At 41.6% G+C, this 23,425-nt stretch overlaps 2 protein-coding genes and 16 non-coding genes across 18 annotated transcripts; all 18 read right to left on the reverse strand.

Annotated features, from left to right (window-relative positions):
* Positions 1–218: 218 nt before the first annotated feature.
* Positions 219–337, reverse strand: LOC117138736. Its single transcript, XR_004459250.1, has one exon. It is a non-coding gene; the product is annotated as a 5S ribosomal RNA (ribosomal RNA).
* Positions 338–586: 249 nt separating this feature from the next.
* Positions 587–705, reverse strand: LOC117138737. The gene has a single exon (XR_004459251.1). It is a non-coding gene; the product is annotated as a 5S ribosomal RNA (ribosomal RNA).
* A 250-nt stretch (positions 706–955) lies between these two features.
* Positions 956–1,074, reverse strand: LOC117138710. The gene has a single exon (XR_004459227.1). It is a non-coding gene; the product is annotated as a 5S ribosomal RNA (ribosomal RNA).
* Positions 1,075–1,324: 250 nt separating this feature from the next.
* Positions 1,325–1,443, reverse strand: LOC117138726. The gene has a single exon (XR_004459241.1). It is a non-coding gene; the product is annotated as a 5S ribosomal RNA (ribosomal RNA).
* Positions 1,444–1,693: 250 nt separating this feature from the next.
* Positions 1,694–1,812, reverse strand: LOC117138711. Its single transcript, XR_004459228.1, has one exon. It is a non-coding gene; the product is annotated as a 5S ribosomal RNA (ribosomal RNA).
* A 249-nt stretch (positions 1,813–2,061) lies between these two features.
* On the reverse strand, positions 2,062–2,180 carry LOC117138738. The gene has a single exon (XR_004459252.1). It is a non-coding gene; the product is annotated as a 5S ribosomal RNA (ribosomal RNA).
* A 554-nt stretch (positions 2,181–2,734) lies between these two features.
* On the reverse strand, positions 2,735–2,853 carry LOC117138739. Its single transcript, XR_004459253.1, has one exon. It is a non-coding gene; the product is annotated as a 5S ribosomal RNA (ribosomal RNA).
* Positions 2,854–3,102: 249 nt separating this feature from the next.
* LOC117138713 lies at positions 3,103–3,221 on the reverse strand. Its single transcript, XR_004459229.1, has one exon. It is a non-coding gene; the product is annotated as a 5S ribosomal RNA (ribosomal RNA).
* Positions 3,222–3,471: 250 nt separating this feature from the next.
* LOC117138714 lies at positions 3,472–3,590 on the reverse strand. The gene has a single exon (XR_004459230.1). It is a non-coding gene; the product is annotated as a 5S ribosomal RNA (ribosomal RNA).
* Positions 3,591–3,839: 249 nt separating this feature from the next.
* On the reverse strand, positions 3,840–3,958 carry LOC117138715. Its single transcript, XR_004459231.1, has one exon. It is a non-coding gene; the product is annotated as a 5S ribosomal RNA (ribosomal RNA).
* Positions 3,959–4,207: 249 nt separating this feature from the next.
* On the reverse strand, positions 4,208–4,326 carry LOC117138727. Its single transcript, XR_004459242.1, has one exon. It is a non-coding gene; the product is annotated as a 5S ribosomal RNA (ribosomal RNA).
* A 554-nt stretch (positions 4,327–4,880) lies between these two features.
* LOC117138740 lies at positions 4,881–4,999 on the reverse strand. Its single transcript, XR_004459254.1, has one exon. It is a non-coding gene; the product is annotated as a 5S ribosomal RNA (ribosomal RNA).
* Positions 5,000–5,248: 249 nt separating this feature from the next.
* Positions 5,249–5,367, reverse strand: LOC117138716. Its single transcript, XR_004459232.1, has one exon. It is a non-coding gene; the product is annotated as a 5S ribosomal RNA (ribosomal RNA).
* A 250-nt stretch (positions 5,368–5,617) lies between these two features.
* On the reverse strand, positions 5,618–5,736 carry LOC117138717. Its single transcript, XR_004459233.1, has one exon. It is a non-coding gene; the product is annotated as a 5S ribosomal RNA (ribosomal RNA).
* A 249-nt stretch (positions 5,737–5,985) lies between these two features.
* On the reverse strand, positions 5,986–6,104 carry LOC117138723. Its single transcript, XR_004459238.1, has one exon. It is a non-coding gene; the product is annotated as a 5S ribosomal RNA (ribosomal RNA).
* A 249-nt stretch (positions 6,105–6,353) lies between these two features.
* On the reverse strand, positions 6,354–6,472 carry LOC117138719. The gene has a single exon (XR_004459234.1). It is a non-coding gene; the product is annotated as a 5S ribosomal RNA (ribosomal RNA).
* A 3,212-nt stretch (positions 6,473–9,684) lies between these two features.
* Positions 9,685–11,562, reverse strand: LOC117137131 (odorant receptor 56a). The gene is made up of 6 exons (XM_033298430.1): positions 11,262–11,562; positions 10,705–11,135; positions 10,425–10,640; positions 10,256–10,357; positions 9,894–10,046; positions 9,685–9,839 (listed from the first exon to the last, which is right to left on the reverse strand). The coding sequence occupies exons 1-6, from the start codon at positions 11,560–11,562 to the stop codon at positions 9,783–9,785; spliced, it is 1,260 nt and encodes a 419-aa protein (XP_033154321.1). The 3' UTR covers positions 9,685–9,782.
* An 8,929-nt stretch (positions 11,563–20,491) lies between these two features.
* Positions 20,492–21,105, reverse strand: LOC117136698 (general odorant-binding protein 56h). Its single transcript, XM_033297716.1, has 2 exons — positions 20,998–21,105; positions 20,492–20,930 (listed from the first exon to the last, which is right to left on the reverse strand). The coding sequence occupies exons 1-2, from the start codon at positions 21,052–21,054 to the stop codon at positions 20,589–20,591; spliced, it is 399 nt and encodes a 132-aa protein (XP_033153607.1). The 5' UTR covers positions 21,055–21,105; the 3' UTR covers positions 20,492–20,588.
* Positions 21,106–23,425: the final 2,320 nt, after the last annotated feature.

The following is a 23,425-nucleotide window of genomic DNA, read 5'->3' on the forward strand; positions in this document are numbered from 1 at the left end:
TCTGATATTCAGTTATGCCCATAGACTGAAATAGACTGTTTTTTTTTTACCATTGGGTTTTAGATATCGTAATAAAGATATAAAAGATTAATGAGTGGAAGACAAAATTTGAAATTAGGTGAACAAAGTTTTCATTCTGATTTGTAGCCAATAGCCAATAATGCTAGAATAAAAACTAAGAAGGCAGCAGGCAGCAGGCAGCAAAAAGTTGTGGACGAGGCCAACAACACGCGGTGTTCCCAAGCGGTCCCTCATCTAAGTACTAACCGCGCCCGACGCTGCTTAATTTCGGTGATCGGACGAGAACCGATGTATTCAGCGTGGTATGGTCGTTGGCGAAAGTCGCTGGGCTAAACAGTGTCCTTATACTCTGATATTCAGTTATGCCCATAGACTGAAATAGACTGTTTTTTTTTACCATTGGGTTTTAGATATCGTAATAAAGATATAAAAGATTAATGAGTGGAAGACAAAATTTGAAATTAGGTGAACAAAGTTTTCATTCTGATTTGTAGCCAATAGCCAATAATGCTAGAATAAAAACTAAGAAGGCAGCAGGCAGCAGGCAGCAAAAAGTTGTGGACGAGGCCAACAACACGCGGTGTTCCCAAGCGGTCCCTCATCTAAGTACTAACCGCGCCCGACGCTGCTTAATTTCGGTGATCGGACGAGAACCGATGTATTCAGCGTGGTATGGTCGTTGGCGAAAGTCGCTGGGCTAAACAGTGTCCTTATACTCTGATATTCAGTTATGCCCATAGACTGAAATAGACTGTTTTTTTTTTACCATTGGGTTTTAGATATCGTAATAAAGATATAAAAGATTAATGAGTGGAAGACAAAATTTGAAATTAGGTGAACAAAGTTTTCATTCTGATTTGTAGCCAATAGCCAATAATGCTAGAATAAAAACTAAGAAGGCAGCAGGCAGCAGGCAGCAAAAAGTTGTGGACGAGGCCAACAACACGCGGTGTTCCCAAGCGGTCCCCCATCTAAGTACTAACCGCGCCCGACGCTGCTTAATTTCGGTGATCGGACGAGAACCGATGTATTCAGCGTGGTATGGTCGTTGGCGAAAGTCGCTGGGCTAAACAGTGTCCTTATACTCTGATATTCAGTTATGCCCATAGACTGAAATAGACTGTTTTTTTTTTACCATTGGGTTTTAGATATCGTAATAAAGATATAAAAGATTAATGAGTGAAAGACAAAATTTGAAATTAGGTGAACAAAGTTTTCATTCTGATTTGTAGCCAATAGCCAATAATGCTAGAATAAAAACTAAGAAGGCAGCAGGCAGCAGGCAGCAAAAAGTTGTGGACGAGGCCAACAACACGCGGTGTTCCCAAGCGGTCCCCCATCTAAGTACTAACCGCGCCCGACGTTGCTTAATTTCGGTGATCGGACGAGAACCGATGTATTCAGCGTGGTATGGTCGTTGGCGAAAGTCGCTGGGCTAAACAGTGTCCTTATACTCTGATATTCAGTTATGCCCACAGACTGAAATAGACTGTTTTTTTTTTACCATTGGGTTTTAGATATCGTAATAAAGATATAAAAGATTAATGAGTGGAAGACAAAATTTGAAATTAGGTGAACAAAGTCTTCATTCTGATTTGTAGCCAATAGCCAATAATGCTAGAATAAAAACTAAGAAGGCAGCAGGCAGCAGGCAGCAAAAAGTTGTGGACGAGGCCAACAACACGCGGTGTTCCCAAGCGGTCCCCCATCTAAGTACTAACCGCGCCCGACGCTGCTTAATTTCGGTGATCGGACGAGAACCGATGTATTCAGCGTGGTATGGTCGTTGGCGAAAGTCGCTGGGCTAAACAGTGTCCTTATACTCTGATATTCAGTTATGCCCATAGACTGAAATAGACTGTTTTTTTTTACCATTGGGTTTTAGATATCGTAATAAAGATATAAAAGATTAATGAGTGGAAGACAAAATTTGAAATTAGGTGAACAAAGTTTTCATTCTGATTTGTAGCCAATAGCCAATAATGCTAGAATAAAAACTAAGAAGGCAGCAGGCAGCAGGCAGCAAAAAGTTGTGGACGAGGCCAACAACACGCGGTGTTCCCAAGCGGTCCCTCATCTAAGTACTAACCGCGCCCGACGCTGCTTAATTTCGGTGATCGGACGAGAACCGATGTATTCAGCGTGGTATGGTCGTTGGCGAAAGTCGCTGGGCTAAACAGTGTCCTTATACTCTGATATTCAGTTATGCCCATAGACTGAAATAGACTGTTTTTTTTTTACCATTGGGTTTTAGATATCGTAATAAAGATATAAAAGATTAATGAGTGGAAGACAAAATTTGAAATTAGGTGAACAAAGTTTTCATTCTGATTTGTAGCCAATAGCCAATAATGCTAGAATAAAAACTAAGAAGGCAGCAGGCAGCAGGCAGAACGCGCCCGACGCTGCTTAATTTCGGTGATCGGACGAGAACCGATGTATTCAGCGTGGTATGGTCGTTGGCGAAAGTCGCTGGGCTAAACAGTGTCCTTATACTCTGATATTCAGTTATGCCCATAGACTGAAATAGACTGTTTTTTTTTACCATTGGGTTTTAGATATCGTAATAAAGATATAAAAGATTAATGAGTGGAAGACAAAATTTGAAATTAGGTGAACAAAGTTTTCATTCTGATTTGTAGCCAATAGCCAATAATGCTAGAATAAAAACTAAGAAGGCAGCAGGCAGCAGGCAGCAAAAAGTTGTGGACGAGGCCAACAACACGCGGTGTTCCCAAGCGGTCCCTCATCTAAGTACTAACCGCGCCCGACGCTGCTTAATTTCGGTGATCGGACGAGAACCGATGTATTCAGCGTGGTATGGTCGTTGGCGAAAGTCGCTGGGCTAAACAGTGTCCTTATACTCTGATATTCAGTTATGCCCATAGACTGAAATAGACTGTTTTTTTTTACCATTGGGTTTTAGATATCGTAATAAAGATATAAAAGATTAATGAGTGGAAGACAAAATTTGAAATTAGGTGAACAAAGTTTTCATTCTGATTTGTAGCCAATAGCCAATAATGCTAGAATAAAAACTAAGAAGGCAGCAGGCAGCAGGCAGCAAAAAGTTGTGGACGAGGCCAACAACACGCGGTGTTCCCAAGCGGTCCCCCATCTAAGTACTAACCGCGCCCGACGCTGCTTAATTTCGGTGATCGGACGAGAACCGATGTATTCAGCGTGGTATGGTCGTTGGCGAAAGTCGCTGGGCTAAACAGTGTCCTTATACTCTGATATTCAGTTATGCCCATAGACTGAAATAGACTGTTTTTTTTTTACCATTGGGTTTTAGATATCGTAATAAAGATATAAAAGATTAATGAGTGGAAGACAAAATTTGAAATTAGGTGAACAAAGTTTTCATTCTGATTTGTAGCCAATAGCCAATAATGCTAGAATAAAAACTAAGAAGGCAGCAGGCAGCAGGCAGCAAAAAGTTGTGGACGAGGCCAACAACACGCGGTGTTCCCAAGCGGTCCCCCATCTAAGTACTAACCGCGCCCGACGCTGCTTAATTTCGGTGATCGGACGAGAACCGATGTATTCAGCGTGGTATGGTCGTTGGCGAAAGTCGCTGGGCTAAACAGTGTCCTTATACTCTGATATTCAGTTATGCCCATAGACTGAAATAGACTGTTTTTTTTTACCATTGGGTTTTAGATATCGTAATAAAGATATAAAAGATTAATGAGTGGAAGACAAAATTTGAAATTAGGTGAACAAAGTTTTCATTCTGATTTGTAGCCAATAGCCAATAATGCTAGAATAAAAACTAAGAAGGCAACAGGCAGCAGGCAGCAAAAAGTTGTGGACGAGGCCAACAACACGCGGTGTTCCCAAGCGGTCCCCCATCTAAGTACTAACCGCGCCCGACGCTGCTTAATTTCGGTGATCGGACGAGAACCGATGTATTCAGCGTGGTATGGTCGTTGGCGAAAGTCGCTGGGCTAAACAGTGTCCTTATACTCTGATATTCAGTTATGCCCATAGACTGAAATAGACTGTTTTTTTTTACCATTGGGTTTTAGATATCGTAATAAAGATATAAAAGATTAATGAGTGGAAGACAAAATTTGAAATTAGGTGAACAAAGTTTTCATTCTGATTTGTAGCCAATAGCCAATAATGCTAGAATAAAAACTAAGAAGGCAGCAGGCAGCAGGCAGCAAAAAGTTGTGGACGAGGCCAACAACACGCGGTGTTCCCAAGCGGTCCCCCATCTAAGTACTAACCGCGCCCGACGTTGCTTAATTTCGGTGATCGGACGAGAACCGATGTATTCAGCGTGGTATGGTCGTTGGCGAAAGTCGCTGGGCTAAACAGTGTCCTTATACTCTGATATTCAGTTATGCCCACAGACTGAAATAGACTGTTTTTTTTTTACCATTGGGTTTTAGATATCGTAATAAAGATATAAAAGATTAATGAGTGGAAGACAAAATTTGAAATTAGGTGAACAAAGTCTTCATTCTGATTTGTAGCCAATAGCCAATAATGCTAGAATAAAAACTAAGAAGGCAGCAGGCAGCAGGCAGAACGCGCCCGACGCTGCTTAATTTCGGTGATCGGACGAGAACCGATGTATTCAGCGTGGTATGGTCGTTGGCGAAAGTCGCTGGGCTAAACAGTGTCCTTATACTCTGATATTCAGTTATGCCCATAGACTGAAATAGACTGTTTTTTTTTACCATTGGGTTTTAGATATCGTAATAAAGATATAAAAGATTAATGAGTGGAAGACAAAATTTGAAATTAGGTGAACAAAGTTTTCATTCTGATTTGTAGCCAATAGCCAATAATGCTAGAATAAAAACTAAGAAGGCAGCAGGCAGCAGGCAGCAAAAAGTTGTGGACGAGGCCAACAACACGCGGTGTTCCCAAGCGGTCCCTCATCTAAGTACTAACCGCGCCCGACGCTGCTTAATTTCGGTGATCGGACGAGAACCGATGTATTCAGCGTGGTATGGTCGTTGGCGAAAGTCGCTGGGCTAAACAGTGTCCTTATACTCTGATATTCAGTTATGCCCATAGACTGAAATAGACTGTTTTTTTTTACCATTGGGTTTTAGATATCGTAATAAAGATATAAAAGATTAATGAGTGGAAGACAAAATTTGAAATTAGGTGAACAAAGTTTTCATTCTGATTTGTAGCCAATAGCCAATAATGCTAGAATAAAAACTAAGAAGGCAGCAGGCAGCAGGCAGCAAAAAGTTGTGGACGAGGCCAACAACACGCGGTGTTCCCAAGCGGTCCCCCATCTAAGTACTAACCGCGCCCGACGCTGCTTAATTTCGGTGATCGGACGAGAACCGATGTATTCAGCGTGGTATGGTCGTTGGCGAAAGTCGCTGGGCTAAACAGTGTCCTTATACTCTGATATTCAGTTATGCCCATAGACTGAAATAGACTGTTTTTTTTTTACCATTGGGTTTTAGATATCGTAATAAAGATATAAAAGATTAATGAGTGGAAGACAAAATTTGAAATTAGGTGAACAAAGTTTTCATTCTGATTTGTAGCCAATAGCCAATAATGCTAGAATAAAAACTAAGAAGGCAGCAGGCAGCAGGCAGCAAAAAGTTGTGGACGAGGCCAACAACACGCGGTGTTCCCAAGCGGTCCCCCATCTAAGTACTAACCGCGCCCGACGCTGCTTAATTTCGGTGATCGGACGAGAACCGATGTATTCAGCGTGGTATGGTCGTTGGCGAAAGTCGCTGGGCTAAACAGTGTCCTTATACTCTGATATTCAGTTATGCCCATAGACTGAAATAGACTGTTTTTTTTTACCATTGGGTTTTAGATATCGTAATAAAGATATAAAAGATTAATGAGTGGAAGACAAAATTTGAAATTAGGTGAACAAAGTTTTCATTCTGATTTGTAGCCAATAGCCAATAATGCTAGAATAAAAACTAAGAAGGCAACAGGCAGCAGGCAGCAAAAAGTTGTGGACGAGGCCAACAACACGCGGTGTTCCCAAGCGGTCCCCCATATAAGTACTAACCGCGCCCGACGCTGCTTAATTTCGGTGATCGGACGAGAACCGATGTATTCAGCGTGGTATGGTCGTTGGCGAAAGTCGCTGGGCTAAACAGTGTCCTTATACTCTGATATTCAGTTATGCCCATAGACTGAAATAGACTGTTTTTTTTTACCATTGGGTTTTAGATATCGTAATAAAGATATAAAAGATTAATGAGTGGAAGACAAAATTTGAAATTAGGTGAACAAAGTTTTCATTCTGATTTGTAGCCAATAGCCAATAATGCTAGAATAAAAACTAAGAAGGCAGCAGGCAGCAGGCAGCAAAAAGTTGTGGACGAGGCCAACAACACGCGGTGTTCCCAAGCGGTCCCCCATCTAAGTACTAACCGCGCCCGACGCTGCTTAATTTCGGTGATCGGACGAGAACCGATGTATTCAGCGTGGTATGGTCGTTGGCGAAAGTCGCTGGGCTAAACAGTGTCCTTATACTCTGATATTCAGTTATAATGAGTGGAAAACAAAATTTGAAATTAGGTGAACAGTTTTCATTATGATTAATATAGTTTTAAGTACTGTGCAAGTTTTTTTATACCCCTTACTCGTATAGTATATACTAGGAGGAAGCGCTTCCGACCATATAAAGTATATATATCAGGATTCGATCTGGCCCTGTCCGTATGTCGGTACGTACGTCGAGATCTCGGAAACTATAAAAGCTTGAAGGTTGAGATTAAGCATACAGATTCTAGAAACATAGTCTCTGACTTTAAATTAAATTTTTTATTTTCGAAGAAGATTTTCTTTGAGTTTAATTAATGGGGGTTAAACTTTAATTTTCCGCTTCTGCTCTACGGTAGCTTCAATTAAGTTAACGTAAAGTCCTTGTAAAAATACCACTGCCAATGCAAACTACATAAATCAGTCGAATAGCTTTGCTTCTTTTGAAATTCTATGAAAAAAGGCGTCGAACTATTCACGACTCCCCATCTCTTTAATATTTCTACGACTTACGTGTCTATTTTCAAAGGGGTAGATTCCGAAACCACCCACCCATTAGTTCAAAACCCTCCCAAAACCCCGAGGATTTCATGTGGGATGGGCGTGGTGAAGGCGGGCCAGTTGACGCTGTTGTTTTCATAAGTTGTTGCCTTTGTTGCATTTGTTTTGGCATGTTTATTGCACTGTCAACGGCAATGCATGAAAAGTTTTAGTTAGCCAAGTTAAGTTGTTGCTGGTGACAAACCCTCTGCGTGCAGGACCCGTATTTGCTCCCCGGGAGTTATCCGGCTCTGGCCTCCTCCAATGCCCAACCGTAACTGTTAATGTGTTTGAAGTCAAATTGTTTGCAGTCACGTGACCAACAGCTGAGGCATCAGCAGTAGCAGGAGCGAAAACAACTTTATCCATGATTAATCAGTTGCATTTAAATGTGCATGATATCCTGGGCGGGGCTCGTACACCGGTGACAACTGCAGTCCTCTTGGCCAAGCTCGAGTGCTCATATCCGGCCAACAGATGGGCAAAGGACTTGCTTATGATTAATTTAATGCATTCAAAATTTAACTACAACTTCATTTCGCTTTATGGCTCCGGCTAACAAATCGGCGTGCGTTAATTAATTTTAATAACCATATTTATTTCACCTAACAGCTGGCCAAGTCACGCGTTTGTGTTGCCTTTACTGTGCCATCGTAAATGTTTAATGGGAAAACACTTAGTTGGCCGAAGTGGAGAGGTTTGGTAGCGCAACAAACGTTAAGCCCACTTATTTAAGCGAATAAAAATGTTTCTTCCGAATGGGTTTCCTCTTTCCTAGAAAAATATATTTTCTTGTAAACTGTACAGTTTAAAGTTCGAACGAAATCAAGGGTGTAACTGTGGTTCTGAAATCATAACTCTTTTATCATACTATAGATATAAATATATATCCACAGAAGTTAATTTCAGCTGCACAGATATGACTACGCATAATGGTAACTTACAATTCTTTGGCTTCACCTTATGTATGTACCACCCTTATAAGGTGGTTTTGCTTCCTTGAAGGGCGTTTTCCTTTGTGGGCCCGTTCCGAGAATTGCTTTCCCTTTGAATTCACTTCTTTTGTGGCGGTATGGCAGCAGTGTATTGTAAATATTCATTACATGTGTGCAGCAAATTTTAATTTTTTCGCAAAACTGCAAAAACCCAAAGAGGGTGGCTCACACACTTACCATACAGCACCGTACAATATAATCGTGCTCCCAACGCATTTTCCCCTTGAGGGACGAGGGTTGGCACTCTGAGTGCACGACATTCATTGTGCTTAATGAACACTCGCATCCATTACGCTTGCATTATGTATGTAATGTCATAAATAATCAACAAAAAACGTGCGCAACGAAAACCATAAAAAATTTGCCAATATTGCTCAAAATACCGGCAACAGATGCCTAAAATTTGGTATGCCGCAATGCCATGTGGCTTCTATTTTTGCCAAATTAATTTTTTTTTGTTGTGTACTTATAGTACAAAATTTTTTTTGGTTTAAATAAGAGCTCGATATGTGACATTCTGCAAATGTTATTGTAATTAACATATTTATAATAATAGTTTAAAATGCGTATTTTTTTAAAAGATTTTTGAGTTTCATTTGTCATCCGAACTTTTCAAACAAAATAAATCAAATATTTGGTGTCGAAACTCTCTAAATCGATCCTTACTTAAAAAATTACATATTTAGTAAGAGTTTAGTCATTCAAAACGATACTTAACCCTTTCATTGTGGTTTGTTTGTTTGAACAAATATGAACTACAGATGTCGCGGAAATATAAAAAGAGTTCTATCACATACATATATCAGCGCATTCTTCTATTTTTTCGAAAGGGTAACGTTCTCCTCGGAGAGATTTCAATCGAGTGGTTTGCCAACAACCCTTTTCACGCTGTTACCCAACTATCTGTGACCCTCGCTTTTGTCACCCTCCGAGGAATAGCATACGTGGATGCCCAGGTTTTTGGAATGGTTCTGGGCTTCTGAGTTCTGGGTTCTGGCATACCTGCCGCGTTTGTAACCCCGCCATTAATACTCATTAGTAGCCGAGGTTCGGCGTGTGCCTTTATCAGCCATTTAGCCACTTTGTGTAATCCCAGGGAGCACAACAACCGCAACAAAATGCGTGTTTATTTGGGTGTGGGAGCCGGTTTGGTTTTTATTTTTGTTTCCTTACTTTTTTGTCTATACTCTTAATAATATTAAAAAATACACCCAGGGGGACAACGATTCGGTTTGTTTGGTTAGTTTCACTGATGGTTGTGGTGGCTGGCGGTGGTGGGTTGATGTATCTGACCGTTTTGTCTGGGGCAGACGCATAAATTTCCTTTGTCTAAACCCCCAAGACAATTAGAGGCACGGCAGGGAAATAATGCCAAGGGCGGGTAGGTTGGTAAGAAGTGCAAAAATCGTTTTATATCCATTGAGAAAGACAATATAACAAAACACATACAACGCTAGTGACATGCGACGTTTTTCAAGTGATAAATGATGTCGCCCGTTACTTGCATTGCCTTTTTGAGTAACAGGCGTCTCTTCAGTTTGAGCCACGTTTATTTGCACTGTAAAATGGTTTTAGCATTTCAGCTTCTACATATGTGCTTTCTACCGTTTCCTCGTTTTTTGTGAGTGTGTGCGCCGGGCAAAATGAATTGCATGGCTTGTTTACTGTCATGTTAGCCAAACGAGTTGACAGGCGCAACGGCATTTGATTAGCTCTGAAGAAAAGGCTTTTTCTCTAATACAAGTGAGAGCTACGCAGCAAATTGAAGTAGCTGTAGGCTCCACGGCCAATCTGCAAAGGAATGGCTTGAATTCGATGAATCCAATATCGAGCCAGCAGCCTTACGTCTATGAAGGTCCTCAGATTCAAATCGACCAGCAGGGCGCGCATCTTCATCGGCCTTTGGGCATGCATCATCATAAAAGCCAGCATTCTCTGCAAAGGCATCTCGAAGTTGTACCATCCGCAAGAAAAGTAAGCAAGGCTCAGTTCATCGTGCTGAAAAAAGGACATTTTCCAAGGCTACTAAAAGGAAGTAAACAAAAATCATGCGGAGATATTGTCTGATTGCTATGGACCTTTTTTTTACGAAATCATTCGACATATGAAACCAATATGAATGAATTTCAATTGAAATTAACTTCTTTAGACGGATCTTCTGAAAATTTGTCAAAAATATATCATGCTATTCTTGTCATTATACTCACACACTCAACAATCAACGTGGCATGCCAATGATAAATCCACAATATACCAGCCATCACAAAAAGGTAAATGAACATGAAGAAGTAATCCATTTTGCTTGGAACCTAATTAAATATTAACCACATAAAATAGTAGTTTAAAAACTATAAATATGTGAACATTGAAACTTACGCCAACTGTCAAGGCAAAAAAGAGAAAGCACATGAGAACCGAGAAGATAATAAAATCTGCCATCACGGGAACGCAAATCAGATACTGTAGTTCCTGGACAAATTTTCGAATCCTCAGCTGTTCCTTTACAAATTCCTTGAAGAGCTGCATTTGCCAGAAGGTTAACTCACTGGCAGTTAGGCGACCAATTACCAATTTGGAATTAAGTCGGGTAATCTACTCAAACGAGAATATTTATATATTTTAATAATGAGTATACAAAGTTAGAAATGATTATTACATCCGTCTCCTCCACTCGCTTGTTGAGTATCTGCAGCTTGAGATTTACGTACTTCATGAGGCAAGTGATAAATGTGTGCCACAATGGGATAGTCGTTATTCCCAGGCCCAGAGCATACCAAGGTCCCAAGTATCCAACAACGAAGTTATCGCAAAGTTCTCCGAAGGGAAATAGCTGAAATAGCAGAATGGGGTGCTCCTCACCACGTCGCACCGCTGGCACATTGAAAACCGATTTTGGCAGGAATAGAGTCCTGTAGATGCAGTCTGAATAGGCCATTAAGCCAGCAATAACCGATGGCACCCAGATCAACAGGGTAATGGTTCGTGTATAAGCCTGAGTGGCGACCAAAAGTTCCATCTCTCGATTATCTGCTTCGAGCATCAAGTTCTGGATATCCGAGTGGGCAACTCGCAAAAGGGATATTACTTCTGAAAAAATGTTTAAGTATAAAATAAAATATCCTAGGCCTAATATTACCACTCTGTGCATGCAGAACATGTGATTTCCTTTTTGCTTTTATCAATGAAAATATTAAATTTATAATTTAAACTTACTATCTCTTTGCCTGTAGGCATTAAACGTGGCAATAGATACCGCGAAATACTGGACTGCGGTGGCGTAACTTGTGGCCCCATCATTGAGGTTTTCGTAACCACGAAACACTCTCGCCAGCATTAAAGCACAGCTAAGCCAAATCGATGCCGTCAAAATGGTGCAACGTATAAGACTTAACAAAGGCCTATTCTGATCCTTGGAGGCCACATATCCGTACCATTGGAAGCATCGCAGGTGGGTTCCAAAAATTGGATCCTCGAAAGTTGTCGGCGAAAGCAGCAGATCCTTAACTTTAAACATGGCAACTGTTTAGCATTGTCCATATTCAAGGGTCTTTTATAGGATTTCACAGCCACTTTTTGTGAGGTGCTAAGTGGTTTGATTAGCAAGGGGCTCTGTTAAGTGCCAATAATTGTCCAATAATTGTCTCTGTTTACTGCTTTACCGACAGGTGCTGCAGTTCTGCATAGACGATTTGGTAATGTGCTAGGTGTAAGCCCTCCAGCCAGATGGCCTTCAATTATTTGTTGGCAAGTTTAAATTCGATTTGCATGTTACACTGTGCGACGCCCAAAACTTTGTCCACATTCGGGGGCAGCAATGTCAAACGTGTTTAGGCAGCGTTGCATGCGAGTGGGTGAAATTTGCTAGTGAAATTAAACTTTTTCCCAACTTGTTCTGGCCACTTTTCGAGAGTGTCCCTTTTCCAGCGGCCGGGGCCAGAGTGTAATCAGGTAATGGAAAACGAATAAATAAGATGTGAGTGCAGTGCTTCAGGCTTTAATAAAATTAATTTTTGATCTCTGCTCCTCTTTGGGTCGAATTGCAGGTGCACGAACCGAATGCGGGGCCAGAGTCAATCAAGTGGTCAGATTGCGTAGCCAACTATCGACCATCGAACCAAGTAACCTCACATGAGACCAAAGGTCCTTCCGGCAAATGGCATTCAAGGAAGATGGAATGCGAGGACCGAGAAATCCGAGAATCCGAGAGCCCGAGGCGGGAACTCAGACTCAGAGTCGGAAAACGAGAATCTCGAATCGTTTTTGCATGTGACAATCATATGCAGGAGCTGAGTAATTCGCCAATATATACATGGGGCATCAACGGATATTGTATCTGTGGAGCGAAGCATGTGCGGCACGAGTGTGTCGTCTATTTCACAATTTGCATTTAATATCCTTGTGTGAATAATTTACAAATGCAATAAACGTAAATGCGTTTGGAGGAAACGCACTCAGACATGGCTGGGTGCGAACCGATCCCAGTCCATCTCGGAATTCGAGCCCGAATCCAGCATGGAAATGCTCCACAAGCTCTGAGCTTCGGTGAAAATGGGATGTGTGTTATTGTGGGGGAAAACTCAATGCACGCATATTTGTATGTTGCATGTTTGCAACTGTCTCTCTGATGTTTGTGTTTGCAAATGTGTAAATGCATTCGCAGCTCGGTCGTATTTGTCTGTCTGCTGGCGTGAAATTTGCTGTAAGCAATAAGCCTGTGAGGATATTGAAAGTCACTCGTTTCTGGTATTTACTTATGCGTTTGTTTCATGCTCTGCTGCCAAATGGAATGGGAAATCGAAAGGATTCGGTGGAGTATCTATCTGCATTGGCCCGACTTGACTCGGTTTGGCTTGGCGCTTTTCACGCCACATTTGCCGGGCCAGAGTAATCGGATTTTAGCCCGCCTTGCTTATTGTTATGGCATATTTATTGGTAGTCGGAATTGCACACGATGCTGCGTTCAGTTTTGTGGTTAACTTGCAGCTTTAACTGCCCCATAACTAAGGGCTTTTCCCATCGAGGAGAGCTCGTGTGGTCTGACTCCATTCCTTTTGACATCTTTGCGTGTTCTGTGGCTGCAATATCGGAATGGAAGTTTCATATATACAACGATTGCGGTTCATTTGCAAGGATAAAAGTTCAGCAATTGTCATTTAAGCCTGCCACTGAACTAGAGTATCGTAAAATTATTATTTTCCCAACATAGCATCTAAAGCATCTCTAAAATAACATCTCGTTTTGGCACTGTAATCCATCAACTAAGTAAACTTCGATGAAATCTTTTGCGAAGAATTCTGAAACTATGCAACTTTGTTGGCCATGAATTATAGCCACATTTAACCTTAAATAAAGTCTTTTAAAAGTCCATAGACTTTAAGAGTGGGAGGACTTTACTTGGGCTTTTGGCGCCAACCAGCCACTAAATTGTTTACACGCAATTTCATCAAAACAATAAATCATGCAGTTGAATCGGCACAACAAAGGCGGCGACAACGACGACGTCCGCTTTCCCGCTTTTCCGCTTTCCCTTCACAGACGAACGACGTGACGTCAAGTTGACATTTGGTGAAAATCAAATCAAAAGCATTTTTCCGCACAGCGGAAGTGGCGCAAGTAGCAAGTCAAACTTGGCAAACACACATTTATAACGCGAGGATATAGTAATGGGACCCACAAACACAGAAATCCCCAAGTACATAAGTATATTCCCAGAACATACACACATACATATATGGGCTATATATTTGGTCTGACTGGTTGACGGCCAGGTCATCAATCGTGTGGTTGAAAGAAGGAGCAGCCGGGCAGGCAGCTTCAGTTGCGCCATTTTATTTAATTTATAAGTATAACATTTAATATTAATTATACGCCACGTAAGCTCATTGCGCACGGCGCTGAAAAGCCATGTCCTTAAATGTGTGCGAATGGCTGTGTGCGTTGTGTGTGTGTGTGCGATGTGTGTGTTTGCGGCAAAGGGGCCACAGGTTTTTATTTCGCTCATTAACTATGCACGTTTGTTGGCACTGCAATGGCCACAATGGTCAACATCGGTGGGCGACCAGGGCGGGAAAACCAGGAGCACGGACAGAACGAGGAACACAAGAAGGGGACAGGATTCTGAAACAGGAACAGCAGAAATTCCCATTTAACCCTTCCTTTTCACTTTTTCTTTGGTAATGCGCAGGGAAAAGAAAAACAACCGTGAGATTGCAGTATATTTGAGCGATAAGTTGAAAGCGGTACACCCTTTGTTGGAGCTACCATTGTTATTGGTAATTTTTGATGAGATCTCTGGCGAAATACCTTTAAAAATGTACATACCCGAGAAACATTAAATAATACTGTATATACGAAGGTTGAATTAAATTTATAGTGAAGAGCTCTATCAATCGGATATTGAAAATACTTTAAAAGGTGTTCAAAAGTAAGGAATCAAATAAAATATAATGATAGCTAATGCTATACTATCTAAGTTAGTCTAGTTTTGTAAACTATTCTATCTATCATAATAAATAAATAAATAAATAATGATACATACTTTCAAACCCTAGATATTTCTTCGCATTAATATAATTTGTTATTAACATTTTTATAGATGATTATATTAAATAAAATGCTGAGAAAGGTAAATGTATCCAAGCCGCACTATCGAATATATAGGGCATTTCCAGAAGTGAAAGAGCCAACACGAAGCGTCCAAGTAAAAGTCCATAATGTTTAAATTGTGGCTCTCTACAAAAGCGAGAAATCAGCACAGCGGGTTTTTATTTGCATTAAGAAATTATAATTATGGCAGCTGGCACGCCCCACCTCCTCTTCGGCACCTCTCCGCCCCCTTTGGAGAACGGTGTGTTTCGACCGCTTTTGGGGTTACTTTTGCCCTTTGCCGTAGTTTGTTGGCTTGTGTCTGACGGGTATACTGGTGCTCTGGCTCCCTGGCTGCGTGGGGTGCGCACTTTTTTAATTGAAAAGTGCAAAATAATGTTAAAGAAAAGTAAAAAGTAGTCGTGGCACAAAGTATACGCCAAGTATCCCGACCCCGTTCCATTACCCCACCATTTGGAATCCCGAGAGGCACGCCAACGCTTGTTTGTACTTGTGTAGGTAGCGAGTATTGTGAGCAGATGAATGCAGTTTGCTGCTTCAGTTTTTATCCTTTTGGTTTTATTTCATCGTGCCCAAGGGCTCGGAATGCGAGGGCTGGGTTGCGTGTCCCGCTTCAAGGAGCTTCCGAGGCATAAATTGTGGCCAGAAATGAGCGTGAGGATGGCTTGTTTCTTCTTGGTAGCCTGTACTGCTTTGGGTTTTTTTATTTTTCATTTGAAAGGTGGGTCCTGGTGACTCTGTGCATACTGGCTAAGGGTGGATTAATCGTTGGGGTAAACTGGTCAGTTGCGAAATCTTACAACTTTCATAAGTCAGTTTACCGGTTAAGGGCGAAATCGTGAGAAATCAGTTTTAAGCCAAGTTTATTAACGTACGTAAAAGAAACCTTTGTTGTACATATATTATTAGTATTAGGTCATTATGAAATTATAAAAAAGAGGTGTTAAACTATTTTTTGATATTTTAATAAAACAAAAAAATTCTCTTATACCTCTTACTCTAGAGATATAAGCCAATCTGTGCATTACGTAAAATTCAAAATCTTATTGACCAATTGAATAAATTAGATTACCCCAGGCCATAATCCGTATCATTGGCTATCGATACTATTTGGTGTGCAATCTGAAGACATTTCCTTTGGATAATCAGCTTACATAATAAGTTGCCTTTCCACACTTTGCCAGTTATCTAATTTGCAGTGCCGGAGAATCAACACTTTGTAAAGCTGCCATAACAAGCGTTAAGTGGATGAAAGCCAGCTTCCCATTTATCGGTAATTGCGCTGCGATTGTCGGGGCGTTCCATCGTTCGCTCTTAGCTCGAAATGCATACAATTTGCGCTACTTATGCTAAAATCGCAGCTGCATTCCATGGCCATGGCCAGCAGTCATGGAGCACCTGGCGTTTGGCTGACTGGCTGGAGTTCGCCATCGTCTTCAATCGACAAAGGCGGCAAAGGCCCAATGAAGCATGTAATTCGCCCAGAACTAGCGCTACAAGTAATTTCAAATTGATGGCGCGAAAATTACGACAAGCGCTGTGAGCCAAAGTTAGCAAGAAGCCCAGGCAGCGCGAACAACCGTTAGTAGGCTATAGCAGCTATATAGCTCCAGATCCCAGATCCCCCCCAACCAAGATCCACTCATCTGTGAAATGCAACTCGAAGGCGAAATTGCAGCATGCTGCATTTTATTTTGGTGCCCCGCAAACTTAATTGTGTGAGCCATCGACGACGGATGAAATTGGTTATGCCCCATGAGCATGTGTGTGTATGTGTGTGGCGCCTTTTAGACGGTTTAGTGCGCAAATTGGCCTACAAACTTGTCACCATTTATCTCACTCAGTGTCAGCGGCATCTTGGGACGTTGGAGAGATCCTACACACCATATACCATATCCCATACGCAAACTTATTCTTATTTCATCGCGCGTGTCTTTGGGCCGTGGAAAACTTTGCCAGCCTGGCATAAAATGCGTGTCGAGAACACAAAATGACACTTAAGCGGTACGAGTCCTGAGCCCCTGACAATATTGAATATGCAGAGGCAAAAACACCCACACACTCAATCAGGTATCATTTAGGAGGAACCATCAATCTTGGCATCATTCTCCGACTCCGAATCCGACTTTATCTCGAGCGAAGTGCAAACATACGCATAGATATTCGCTGGCGGCACTGGCAAATGTATTTGGCAATGTTTGCCATTGTTTGCCCAACAATAACAATCGATGTCACCAGCAGAAGCAGTCGAGAAACAGCCTAAAAGAGCCCCAAAAACTAAGTTGAATGCGGCACCACTTGTGAAAAATCCATCTATTGTATTGCATACTCTTGGGCGCCGGTGGAAATCGCTATGGAAACAGCATCATCGCTCATGATAGAAATCATGATGACGAAATGGTATAAGGGATGACAGTTTAAAGAAAAATGAAAGTGTTGTGGAAACACTTTTGTTGCAAGGTGTGATGTTCGACATGCCCATCAATCTGTCAGTTGCAAACAAATTTTATAGTAGTTTTTATCGAGCAATAATCGAGTGTTTTGACTCAAAGTAGTTACATGCTTTCCAATTTATTTTCTAAAAAAAGTCTTGGCTTAATTTCGTTCAATATTTAAGCTATTTTCCAGTGAAATACAATATCTTTATTTTATTTGAAAGTATATATAGAAAATGTGCTCAAATTGGATGCTCAAAGAGATTTGTGGACCATAATATTTGCATCTCATTTACTGCGGAACTCAAGCCGCTCTTGAAAACTTTTGAACCCGAAGTGAATGACACTGGCTCTGGACAATTTAGCATGGGTCACGCCCATGGAAACGTGCAGGACCTTCAGATATTTGTGTGAGCTAAGCCCCCACAAGCATTCGAATTAACCCTTTGAGGTCGGCGGTGGGCATTGACATGGCAGAGCTAGGGGATCGGATCGGACCATCATCCTTTCGGCATGGCACGGCACGCGCTTTTGTGCGAAAATATGCAATTGAAATGTTAAATAAATAAAGGCGTAAATACTTGAAGGGTAAGCCAACAGGGCAACAAGAAGTGTGCACATCCCGGCGCTGTTGGATCCGCCAGATACACAAAAGTGCAAATACATAGGGGGGAGCGCCGCCAGAACACGGAGTACACAGCCATCCCGTTATGCATTCCATAACTTTTGCAGTCGTCGGCAGACGTTGACGCTGAGCCGAATGAATGAAAATATGCAGGCAACGTGATTCCGCCACAGCTAACGGGGCGCCCAGCCCTCAAATGCGCCACTCCCACTTCCAGCGCCCTTCCAACACCCACCGCCCATTTTGCAACCTCGACCTCGACGAGGACGCCATATTGTTTGCGCGCCATTGGGAAACGTTACCGTTAGCCATCGCCATCAGCATCCGTTACCTTCTTCGCAGTTACCTGTTACACCCGAAGAATTGCTAAATGAAAGAAATGAGTTTGTAGCATGCTTTGTAGACTTAATTGTTAAAAATTTGGTACATTTCTGTAATCCCTAGATCTAGACTGATTATTTTGTCGAGAATTTTAATGGATATTTTAAAATAATTTCCATTCAACATACATTTTCTCTCTGTGCATTTGGTACCTGCTCGGCAACAGCAAAAGCAACAGCCCAGCAAAAGCGATAGCAAAAGCAACATTCGTTTGCTGGTATTTTCTGTCGAGTTCAGCGTAAATTCATTCATTTCCACTTGAATTTACAATTATGCGAAACTGTTGTTGAATGGGTTTTGACTTGGCTGATGCCGAGCTGGGATTGGATTCGAGTGGAGTTGGGTTTTTCGGGGTATTTCTGCATTTCCCTTAGTCTATCACGGTCTGTGCATATTTCCTGCTTTTGCCATTGGCAGCAGCATCAGCAGCGTGGCTGTTTAGCTTTTAATAAACTGCGGTCGGAAGGTGAAGTCGATGCGAAATCTGAATGCCAAGCAGTTTCCTGGAAATTGTCAACAGCAGCGGCAAGGAAGCTAGTGAAGGGCATGTTGCCTTGGCAACGTCCAAATCAGCGATCCTGCTCACTGAACTCCTCGTGGTATGTAATTAAGCTCATGACTTTGGGTGTGAAACTGACGGATTATAAGTAGGAAGGTGTTTACGCTGAGAAAAATTGATTCATGCTTCCATTTCTTCTTATAAAATTTGTGTCCTAAGCATTAAACCTTTAATTGTTGTGTTTATTTTAAAAGCCTGTGATTACTTTATATAATTGTTCCATGACGTTCAAATTTGCGCTGTGTGCACTAATTTTCAGCCTTTTGAAACCCCAGAAAGAAGTCAAATATGTATATTACTTAATACATAAATATTTTATGCGATGAAAGATATATACGCTTATTTTCCAGATCTCTTCTTAACCCGATGAGTTTGCAACTGGGTTCGAGAGCTCTTATCCCCCGCAAAGTAACTTTTTAGCAACAACTTTTCCAGGCCCTGGCCAAAACCATCTCAGGGCTCAAACTTTCCAGCTGGCAACCAGTGCAATTCAATGTCACATCCTTGAAAAAAGGGGTGCATGAAAAGCGAAGGAAGCCCGGTGGCCAGAAAAAATCGGCAAACTAAAGTTCTGTTATTGAAAGTTCATCGATGAATGTGAAAGGAAAACATCTACCTCCAGCTCCATCGCCTACTCCTTTTTCCCGCAGCAGGCGATGTCCTGGCTTGTTGGCTGGAAGACTTGCGGCGGCTTACAGCCCATTTCCTTCTGCTATTTTCAACATTTCTAGCTCCTTTTGTGCACGGCTCTACTAATTTCCTCGGCCATTCCAGGACAGTCCAGACACAGACATCCTTCGGCTGCATATCCTGGAGCCTGCTGCTTAGCCAACATTTGTATGTGGCCGATGCGTTGCCCAGTTGTTTGCATTTTTATTTGTATTTCATTTTCAATTGACTGGCAGCCCTTTTGCTCCTACCGACCCACCTGGAAGCAGCTTGCCCGGCTCTTTGTGCATTTCAGCCATTCATCAGAGTTATTTACTTTTTAACGAGTTGATTTCATTCAATTTGTTTGCCCAGGTTTCAGTGGCTATTACCGGAGCTGTCCAGGAAACCCCTTGGCCCGAACCCGAACTTTCCTTTAAGCTGCAACTGAGCTCCTTTAAAGCCAGTAACCCGGGCAGCCAACTTCTCATTTTTAGCTTTCCATCTGGAGATATACCGATACCATTGAACTTATCGCGTTGCGCAATTTTCGGGCTCTTGTTTTTCTTTTGGCCCCCTTATAGCCGCCTGGTGCGAGGGCTCCGTCAACTTTTCGGTGCCTTTGGCGATGTTCGGTTTCAATAAATATTTTCACAATGAAGAAATTAAAAATTCCTCGGAATACAATATGTAGCCTGCCCCCAAAAATCGCTGAGAATCCAGCCGGCAGCGTCTATTTATATATGAAAACTTAGTTTGTCTTCGATAACAAAAACATGGGGTTGCCGAGTTGGGGAATAGCAAAGAGTGTCCCGACCCTGACAATTCGATTGAAATTGTTGCCGATGGCTATGATTTTATGAGTGCTCTGTTTGCCTTTTTGCCAAAGCGGTTCGTAATAATTAAATTGCTAGCATTTCACAGATGCTTTGGGAATATTTCACAAATTAGCCACCAAAAAGGCTAAGAGGGTCAAAAGGGAATAAATAAGTAAGGGAACTGAAATGGTAAAGTTTTAGGAAAAGGAAATATAAATGATAGGGGTAGGCAGTGTAAGATTCTTCCATATATATTGTTTTAGGCGCTATTCTGTTCTAAATTAACAGAACTAGTTCTATCTGATCAAATTGTAGGTCTAACCCATTTAAATTTGTTTGTTGAATAAAATGCACTTTTCTACCTTTTGGAATTAATGTGTTTGATATATTAATTTCTACTGCAAGCCTTTATTGCTCTTGGAAGGATTAAACTCTACTTTTCTACCGATTGGTGGGATTGTTAAGGCCCTAATTGGCTGTCTGGAAGCAGGATAGTATCTGGAAAGCCGTGTCACATGCGTTAGCTCCCTTGATCGCGCTGCACCTGTCCAAATCCCTTTCGATGACTTCCTTAAAGTTCGAGTTCGCATAGTAAGACTTAACCTTGTCGGTCAGCAGTTTGCCTGTGGAGTCCATGAACCCGCTCTTAACCAGAATGCACTGAGAGGAGCACTTGACATTGTCCTTGGCATCCTCGGCCTTCACCTTGCCCGATTGCAAGTCAGCCAGATCCTGGGGAGTGACGCCGTTTTCCTTGAGGCAACCCGTCACCAGTTCCTTGGACACCGAGCTGTCTATGTTGGCTTGCTCCTGTGCATCATAATTGGTATTCATATTTAATTCTTTTTTCTCTGATGCAGTGAAATAGCCAACTTACCGCCAAAATTCCTGAAAGGCAGCCGAGCAACAGAGTCAATGCGAATGTAGCCCTCATTTTAGTTCACTTTTTCGTTTACTAATCGCTAGCTAAAATTACATCGGTTTTTATAGTTCGGTTAGCACTTTGCGTGACGCTTTGAATTTGTCAATTCTTATTGTGCCGCATATTGATTATCACTAAAAGCAGAGACGCATTGGTCACGCTGACTGACTAACTCCAAAAGTTAATGCCACTGTCAAGGTGTCTAACCTAAAGGTCGGAATAATTACTATTAGGAAAGACTCTTTATTTTTGCCTTAAATAGCAATGCATTCTGAAGAATCCATACAGTTAAACTGAAAAGTGCACGGCTTATTCTAAATAGGAAATTTTGAAGAGAAACCTTAAGTATTACAATTTGCATTCCCTCGATTTTTGAAATATTGTTTCTGCGATCATTAGAAGTTCCCAAGCTTGTTTTATAAACATCGGCGAAAGTGCTGAGTTCAAGAAATAATTGTTTACATTGCTTAATTATTTCACTTCTCCTACAAATTAAGCAATAATTAAGCTAAGGTTCCAAGCTTGGCAGGGCATTAGAATGTCAGGTAACAAAACACGTTCAGATGTTTAATAATTACTGCTGATATCTGCTTAATTATGCATAATTTATTGTTCATTTTCGGGTGATTATTATCGGCATGCATTTGTTTAGAATGATCAAAGGCTATTAACGTATGGGTCAACTGAACAATTTGCCAATTTACTGCACTGCAATTTTCGTTGAAAATACCTTGATTAATTTTCACGCTCACCCTTGTGCATATTTTAATTGGAACGAAAGGGATTCACTGTCCCAATGGCTGTTAGATAATTCGGATATTTCGTAATTGCATTTGTAGGGTTTTATGGTAATTGGCTTTTTTGCACAAGCAGTGCGGCTAATGTTGCTATAATACCTATTAGCACTATCAATATTATTATATATTTCATATAATATTCGCGTGGTGCGGATATTTTCATTTACTTTAATGCGTTTTCAAAGGCTAATTGAAATCCTTTTAGAGTAATTGCAAAAAATGTAATAGCTCTCAGTGGGCAAGGAGCCGGCTTTAGTTGGCCGGCTTGCCATCTCACAGTTGGTAATTAGAAGAACAAACTAATTTAGTAAATTACTATTTAGTGGCCCCTTTCGCATGGGCCACTTGGCCACAACATCTGCGGTCCACAAAACGTAGTTTTTGGGCTTTGAAGTTGCGGGCTTTGAATTGCGCCAAAGGACATTCGAACAAATGGCATCCTTTGAGTGTTTGTAGGTGTGTATCCGTGTGTACACATTGCAATTGCTGTCGAAACATCAAAGCTATGCGAGTTTTCCAGTTGACTTCATCAGTAGATTGTGTGAAGTATGCCAAAAATGTGTTGGAAGCGCTCGACTCGATCCGTTTTTCCATTTTCCTCCGCCCGAGCGAGTAGTTCGGCCAACCCGGCTTAAAGTTTCTCTTTAAGCCCCCGGACGGAATGTTGGGCCATTTCTCCGGACTCCGGAATCCAGGCACGTGCTGCCAAACCGGAAGGAACACGCGCCCAAGTCCGGACTACGAAACGCTAACGCGATTGGCCCCGGTGAAATCCAGTGCGCATGGTAAAATAATATTGGCCAAGCTTTTAAAATACATTTTACATCTACTTCAGTATAATTGACGCGTGGCCTTTGTGATATAGTCGAGCCAAGGAAATTTAAGATCGAAGGCTCATCAAAAAAAAGTGGTCCGCGGGCAGGCAAGCGATTCAATTAGTTTAACGCCCCAAGGGCATTAGCAATATTGCCAGCAACAGAGGTTCATCTTACAGCAAAAATGGTAAGCCAATTGAAATCTCGAATTTGTCAAAAAAAAAATAGCTCGGGCTATATGGAACAACAGGTTCAAATGTGAGTAAAGAATAAACCAACCAACTTTAATATATGATTTATATATAAGTTAAACCTAAAATTAAAATGAATTTAATGAAAGTCCAAAAACATGTTTTGTTAGATTTGTCCTAGCTCTACTTGAAAATTCTATTCCCCTGGAGGGTTCGTGCGTCCATTTCAGGAGCCTACGCAAAAAGTGCGCAATCGAAATAACATAATTCACCTGGCAGGACCTGTGCTGCCCACCAACTTAGCTTCTCCTCAACCAAAGCCACAAATTCTGGCACAGGATAAATATGAAATGCAGCCAGGCATAAGAAGCCAGCACAGACCATTGACAGCCAGAGTGGGCGAAAAAGTGGGTGTGGCAGTCGGGGTCTTTCCCCGATTTGTCCTGCTGTTTAAAATAGCAAACTAGACCAGGCCCGTAATATGTCCTCCGGCTTAGCGGCCATGTGTTGGTGTGTGGCCAGCTATTCGGGCTATTGTCTGACTACGGCTTTACAACTCATAAACAGCAGACGGCCCACT

This window comes from Drosophila mauritiana, chromosome 2R (genome assembly GCF_004382145.1).
Source record: "Drosophila mauritiana strain mau12 chromosome 2R, ASM438214v1, whole genome shotgun sequence".
Classification (NCBI taxonomy): domain Eukaryota; kingdom Metazoa; phylum Arthropoda; class Insecta; order Diptera; family Drosophilidae; genus Drosophila; species Drosophila mauritiana.